This window comes from Engystomops pustulosus, chromosome 6 (assembly GCF_040894005.1).
Source record: "Engystomops pustulosus chromosome 6, aEngPut4.maternal, whole genome shotgun sequence".
Taxonomy (NCBI): domain Eukaryota; kingdom Metazoa; phylum Chordata; class Amphibia; order Anura; family Leptodactylidae; genus Engystomops; species Engystomops pustulosus.
The window spans coordinates 12345502-12353212 of NC_092416.1; the positions used below are offsets into that span (position 1 = coordinate 12345502).

At 47.7% G+C, this 7711-nt stretch overlaps 1 protein-coding gene across 1 annotated transcript; it reads right to left on the reverse strand.

Annotated features, from left to right (window-relative positions):
* Nucleotides 1–5326: 5326 nt before the first annotated feature.
* LOC140134576 (uncharacterized) lies at nucleotides 5327–7314 on the reverse strand. Its single transcript, XM_072154985.1, has 2 exons — nucleotides 7206–7314; nucleotides 5327–6464 (listed from the first exon to the last, which is right to left on the reverse strand). Exons 1-2 carry the CDS (start codon nucleotides 7211–7213, stop codon nucleotides 5372–5374), a joined length of 1101 nt encoding a protein of 366 aa, XP_072011086.1. The 5' UTR covers nucleotides 7214–7314; the 3' UTR covers nucleotides 5327–5371.
* Between the last annotated feature and the right edge of the window lie 397 nt (nucleotides 7315–7711).

Consider the following 7711-nt stretch of genomic DNA (forward strand, 5'->3'; position numbering starts at 1 on the left):
ACTTTTACTATTTTTCAGACTCCCTAGGGTACTTTAACCCTAGGTTTTCTGATAGATCCTATCACATACTACCATACTACAGTCTCCTAGTCTCCTACTCCATACTACTCCTGATAGCACATGGTAATGAATAGGTTAACCCGAAGTAGCCTCGGGTTTTCGGAAGACCCGAGGCTGTCATGGCGATGGATTTCCGCTCCCCGATGATGAGCATCGGAACGCAGTCAAGTTCACCGGCCTATTCCTAGTGAAGGTAAGTGCAAGCTCCACGACACTTTTCTTTTTTTAAATGCGGCGGTTTTTCCGAATCCGTCTGTTTTTTGTTCAGCCACGCCCCCGATTTCCGTCACGTGCATGCCAGTGCCGATGCGCCACAATCCGATCACGTGCGCCAAAATCCCGGGGCAATTCAGGGGAAATCGGCACAAATTGGAAATATTCGGGTAACACCATTAAAACATTATGATAATTGCCGCAGGGGTGTAACTAGCAGAGCTTGGGCCCCGCGTTCCCCATAAAAAAAAAAATACATATTTGTACAGACACAATTATACAATCGCACACATTTACGCACTCATATACACTCACCGGCCACTTTATTAGGTACACCTGTCCAACTGCTCGTTAACACTTAATTTCTAATCAGCCAATCACATGGCGGCAACTCAGTGCATTTAGGCATGTAGACATGGTCAAGACAATCTCCTGCAGTTCTCCCGAGCATCAGTATGGGGAAGAAAGGTGATTTGAGTGCCTTTGAACGTGGCATGGTTGTTGGTGCCAGAAGGGCTGGTCTGAGTATTTCAGAAACTGCTGATCTACTGGGATTTTCACGCACAACCATCTCTAGGGTTTACAGAGAATGGTCCGAAAAAGAAAAAACATCCAGTGAGCGGCAGTTCTGTGGGCGGAAATGCCTTGTTGATGCCAGAGGTCAGAGGAGAATGGGCAGACTGGTTCGAGCCGATAGAAAGGCAACAGTGACTCAGATCCCCACCCGTTACAACCAAGGTAGGCAGAAGAGCAACTCTGAACGCACAGTACGTCCAACTATGAGGCAGATGGGCTACAGCAGCAGAAGACCACACCGGGTGCCACTGCTTTCAGCTAAGAACAGGAAACCGAGGCTACAATTTGCACAAGCTCATCGAAATTGGACACTAGAACATTGGAAAAACGTTGCCTGGTCGGATGAGTCTCAATTTCTGCTGCGACATTCGGATGGTAGGGTCAGAATTTGGCGTCAACAACATGAAAGCATGGATCCATCCTGCCTTGTATCAACGGTTCAGGCTGGTGGTGGTGGTGTCATGGTGTGGGGAATATTTTCTTGGCACTCTTTGGGCCCCTTGGTACAACGCCACAGCCTACCTGAGTATTGTTGCTGACCATGTCCATCCCTTTATGAGCACAATGTACCCTGTAACATCTGATGGCTACTTTCAGCAGGATAATGCGCCATGTCATAAAGCTGGAATCATCTCAGACTGGTTTCTTGAACATGACAATGAGGTCACTGGACACAAATGGCCTCCACAGTCACCAGATCTCAATCCAATAGAGCATCTTTGGGATGTGGTGGAACGGGAGATTTGCATCATGGATGTGCAGCCGACAAATCTGCGGCAACTGTGTGATGCCATCATGTCAATATGGACCAAAATCTCTGAGGAGCTTCCAGCACCTTGTTGAATCTATGCCACGAAGAATTGAGGCAGTTCTGAAGGCAAAAGGGGGTCCAACCCGTTACTAGCATGGTGTACCTAATAAAGTGTCCGGTGAGTGTATATAATATATATATATATATATATATATACACATTTATATTATATACACACATAAAGTTCTAAACTCATACACTCATTTTTATATATTCGTATACAGTTATACCCACACATTTATGTGATCATATATACATTTATACACTAATATAGACAGTATATATAAACTCATAGAGTAATTTTACATTTATACAAACATATATATCAAATTTGCACAAATACTGTATAGTACATACACATTATATACATACATATACACTCACCGTTTATACACATACATGCAGTATAAACACACCATATACACACATAGGGGGTCATTTATCATACGCTGGCTGCAGGGATTGCACAGGCGCTGGGACAGGAACGCCCCATGCCGGTCCACTCCTCGTCAGCCGCGCCCCACTGGTGTGAAGGTGGCAGATAAAATAATTGCGAGTGCTAGATATAAGCTATAGGATATCATTTGCGATTATTTCATGGCTTGTACGTCACTGACGTGGTGCAGAAGCCCTGATAGATATCACCAATACTCTATTTACATACAGTATACATACATACAATATATACACCTGCATATACATACAGCATTTACACCTACATACAGTATGTACAGCATCTACACACATTCTGCGTATACACATACATACAGCAAATATACACATATACATACACACCATATACACACTTATACAGAATATACATAACCACTCATACAGCCTATGCATATACAATATGTACAGATAGTGTTGCTTGCCCTTTTTCTTTTATGTTCCTGGTGGGCAGGATCCAGCTTCTTCAAGTTCGGTCTGGGAGCAGGGTGCGGGCAGGAAGGTGCAGGGCGCACGGCTGTACTTTGCGGTGGTGGGAAAGTGCAGGAGGATGTGCCGGTAGGCGAGATAGTATGACGTGATGGCGGGCTGGAGGATATGCTGGCGGGAGGGAAGGCACAATGTGTCGGCCAGCGGGAAGATATGAAGTTTCCACGGGCGGGAGGACGTGAGTTTGGGCGGATGTGAAGGGGGGTGTGAGAGTGCGCGTCCTGCACAGGTGTGTGGCTCCATCTTTAGCACATCAGGTGGGGCCCTTACTGCTGTGCTGTTAGCAGGGGGGGGAAGGGTCCTGTGCAGCACGGGCTACAGCTGTTGTTATGCCACTGAACGAGCCTTTGTCGCCCCAGCGGCTGCTCCGGTGCGTTTCCTCTTATCCTAATTATGTGCTGCTCAGAGAACGCTGTATTCACTGTGTTGTCCCTGACAGGCAGAAGTAATCAATCGCTGCACCATCCCCCAGAAGCATTGTATGAGTCATCCAGTTTAGGTTGATTAGTCCTGTCTGGAGAGTTCAGGCAACTCTTTTATGTACAGCAGCCAGTCTGCACCCAGCTTTCCCAAGGTCCTGAATTTTATAATTGCAAAACCACTCAATTAAACAAGCTATGTTTCTGCATCAGTGTCACTACAGCATAGGTATGTTTGGTTCACAAAATTTCTAAAAACCAGTGGTAGATTTCCTTCAAAGCGTTCCGAAGTTATAACCAATTATTGTGATACATGTCGTATTCTAAAAATAGAGCTGAAAACAAACGTCGGTAAAAAGGGTTAATGCTGGCGCTCCTTTATCGGCGTATGATCGCAGCCACCTCCCCTCCTTTGTTGCGCCGGATTCATCAAGAGGCTTATGTCTAGGTTGGACATAAGGTCCAGTCTGGTGTAGGTTTGCGTAATAATGGTAAAAGTTTGCTAGTTTTTCAAAAGAACTCGAGCTCGGGGCAGGAATGACTTGTGTCTGTCCCCTCCACCGGCCAACGTGTCCCTCTACGCCCACATGGCGTTGGAGGCGGCGGATTTGCTATTTGCCCGATCAGTCGGGTTGTCCGACGGCCACGCCCTCCCATTCATGTCGCATGAAAGCTGGCGGCGATGCGCCAAAATCCGATCGCATGCGCCAAAGATCCCTGTGCAATTCGGTGCACTCTTAGTACATGAACCCCTATGTGTTTTACACTTAAGATAGGAGTAGTGTAGTATTCTCTATAGTAACATGATGGTGGGCCCCAAACGCGTCCTCCAGTCTGGCGCTGATGGTAGAGGAGCTGTAATAGTGCGCCCCTGCGGCACTTTATGTGCGGTGCCCTGTACTTTCTATTCTCCGTTAGGAACAGTCACGTTTGTTTTCTAAATTACAGCCAGGTGCTCTTGCGGTGTATGACCACTAGATGGCGCTACAATGTGCACAAATATTGTAGAAAGAAACAAGCCCCAAAAATGTCTAGAAATGAAGGTGGAAACATAAATAACAAGAACAAAAAAAAACTTTATAGCCGGCGCAGGGAGGTACGCGCTCGGCGCTTACCATGCGCACGCCTCTCCTTCACTTCCTATGTAGCCGCGCGCGCATGGTAAGCGCCGAGCGCGTACCTCCCTGCGCCGGCTATAAAGTTTAAAAAGTGTTTTAAAAAGCGATACAGCGGTTAATAACACTAACAAAAATAAGCTGGTGCTCTGTGTTTTCTTCTTAAACCTGCCATTTCAAGTGCTAGGTTTCCTTTAAAGGTTCACCCAGTGCAGGGGGCACCAGATTCATGAAGATGGTGCGCCACAATTCCTGAATGTGGCTCCCCCTGCAGACTACACAGGTAACTGCACATAGTACACACGGCACTGCTCTTAGTAAATGTGCCCCATTATGTTTGTATGTGCTGTCACATCTTTTCTTATATCTTTATAATTTAAAAAACTCTCTGGTCGTGATGGAGAGACCGAGTGCCTAAACTACAACCAAAACCCACATTGCAACCTGCCAACATGGTAATCTAAGAAATAACTTATTTTTAACTGTTTTGTCCTGTCACAGCTTTCAATCGTATCAGCGTCTTGAGGAAACCAATACAGTAAAAATTGAGATTTTCATTGTAACTCCCTTCCCGGTTCTCCTTTTCGCTGGAGAACCGGGAAGAAACAGAAGTCCTAGAGCTGGAGCTCCAATAATAATCCCCACATTTCACCTGTAGTCCCAGCAGCCAAGGATGTGACACCTTATGATGGGACTTAGCATGTCCCGGGTTTCCTCGGGCTGCAGGAGAAGGTCTGTTCTGGAACAGTGGCCTGAGTGCCCAGAGAGAGAGCTCCCGATGCCACCTCTGGCACCCGTGCCACAGGTTCACCACCCCTTTGATATTCCCTGTATGGGTCATAATGCAGAGGATTGAGAAGTAAGGCTTATAATATAGCGCCATCAGATTCCGTAGCGCTTTACAAATCATCCCCTGTAATTCACAAAAACCGCAGTCTGTTGGTGAAACCACCTGTCAATTATACTATGGGAGGAGCTCATTGTAATTGTTATCGGCAAGTTGTAACAATATAACCTCAGAGAGTGCAGGAACCTCCCCTATTACACTAGCTAGATCCGTGTGGCACATTATACAATATTACAGGTGTAGCCCCCGCTTTACATCTAAGTCTGTGCTCCCAGGCCACCCCGTGACTGCTCCGGAGAATATCAATATTTCAGTATATAAGAAATAATGACTCGGACATCTTACATCGTGTCATTTCTTTTATTGACCGCAGGGTGTCTTGAGGACTTTTTCAGTAACGGAACCTCTCAGGTGCCCTCCTCGCCCGTGTAGGGTAACGTCTGGGTTGCCTCCTTGCCGGCCTCCCCCTTCTCAGTCGTTTGGCTGGTCTGCTATCTCCATCATTGCCCGCATCATCTGTGGTTGGACGTGGAGCTTTCATAGGTGGGACCTTGGTGGCCGTTGAGGTTGAAAATGTTCGCTTTGTTGGAGGATTTTGTAAGGTCCCAGGGGCAGGGCTTGAGGTTACTGATGAGGGACGAGCTGTTTGAGGGGTCACTGAGGTTTTACGAGCTCTCTGTGGTGCATTGGTGGTGACCCCTGGGGCAGGACGAGCCATCTGTGGGGTATTAGCGGTGACCCCTGGGGCAGGACGAGCCGTCTGTGGGGTATTAGTGGTGACCCTTGAAGCAGGACGAGCTGTCTGTGGGGTATTAGTGGTGACCCTTGAAGCAGGACGAGCTGTCTGTGGGGTATTAGTGGTGACCCCTGGGGCAGGACGAGCTGTCTGCGGGGTATTAGTGGTGACCCCTGAGGCAGGACGAGCTCTCTGTGGTGCATTGGTGGTGACCCCTGAGGCAGGACGAGACATCTTTGGGGTATTATTGGTGACCCCTGAGGCAGGACGAGCTGTCTGTGGGGCACTGGAGGTGACCCCAGAGGCAGGACGAGACATCTCTGGGGCATTAGTGGTGACCCCGGAGGCGGCACGAGCCATCTGTGGGGCACTGGAGGTGACCCCAGAGGCAGGACGAGGCATCTGTGGGGCATTAGTGGTGACCCCTGAGGCAGGACGAGGCATCTGAGGGGTACTGGTGGTGACCCCTGAGGCAGGACGAGGCATCTGTGGGGCATTAGTGGTGATCCCTGAAGCAGGACAAGCCATCTGTGGGGCACTGGAGGTGACATAACCGCTCTGTGACGTATCAGCTGAGGTGGGTTCAGCTCTTTGTGCGTCATTGGTGGTGACCCCTGAGGTTGGAGAAGCTGTCTGTGGCACGTTGGCTATTGGCACAGGGACACTGGTGGGGGCCGCTGAGTTTGGGGACTCTCCCTGTGATGTTGGTTGAGATGCTGCGTCTTGAGGGACTTCTGGTTTTGGAAATCTGAAATATGATCAATAATTCATGGTAGAAAAATGACTGAATTTCTGCTTTCATCTAGAAACAGCGCCACCTCTGTCTATGGGTTGTGTCTGGTATTGCAGCGCAGCTCTATAGGAGTGAATGGGGCTGAGCTGCATTACCACACGTGGATGGTGTGGAAAGACTTGGGGCTGTTTGTGTAATTCAAAGAGCAGCCATGATTTTCTTGGGCATCTCCTTTAAGAGCTGTGACACCAAACCAGCTGGGACAATGTAAGGTCTATACCTGACATTTCATATCCATATAGAGGAGAACAGTCTGTGTTACCCATTGCAACCAATCACAGCGCAGCTTTCATTTTATATGAACTGTTTCAGAAATGAATGCCGATCCCTGATTGGTTGCTATGAGCAACACAACAATATGAGGCCTGTGGTTTATCCCCTGAGGCCTAAAGTGTAAAGAAAACCTCAGACCAAAATGTTCTCTGCCTCTAAATTAGTACATTTCTGTAAAGACCAATGTCATTCAGCTTAAAGGGGCGGGTGACGCCACCAAATACCCACCTGGTATGATAATTACGGGACCTAAAGAAGCCCCACCCCCTTGACTCTTACAAAACTGGGCTTTTATTATTCCTGGGAGTCGGGGACGAAGGTCATGTGACTCTTCTCTGATCCCGAAAATGGCTGATAGGGATTTTATCACCGCTCAGAAAAATTCTGCCACCTAGAGGCAAAATTACATGAAAACCATCTCACCGGAGCATGATTCTGCTGGTTGGGCAGCCTTCAGTCCCCTGCTGGATCACTCCTCGAATGTGGAAGTTCAGATTATGTGTAATCCAGGTATCTGGTTGTGGAGAATTCCATTACATGTGTGATGTCATCACTGGCTTTGTGATGTCATAACCCCATAAACTTCTTACATTCTGACTATTGGAAGGCCCAGATTTTCATAATTTTTGGCCAATATGTACAAATCCTGAATAAAGGGTCAGTCTGTGACCCCCTCCTCGCAGTATCATAGACCTGCGGATGGGGGTCTATTAAAGGACCCGCTTTACTACAAAAATTCATAGTCTAAACCAGTGGTGGCGAACCTATGGCACAGGTGCCAGAGGTGGCACTCAGAGCCCTTTCTGTGGGCACCCGGGTCATCGCCCCAGCACACCAGACAGGACTCAAAGAATCTTCCTGCAGCTCCAAGCAACTTAAAAGATGTTGCTTTCACTCATATATTAAAGTGATACTTACTTTGCTACTTG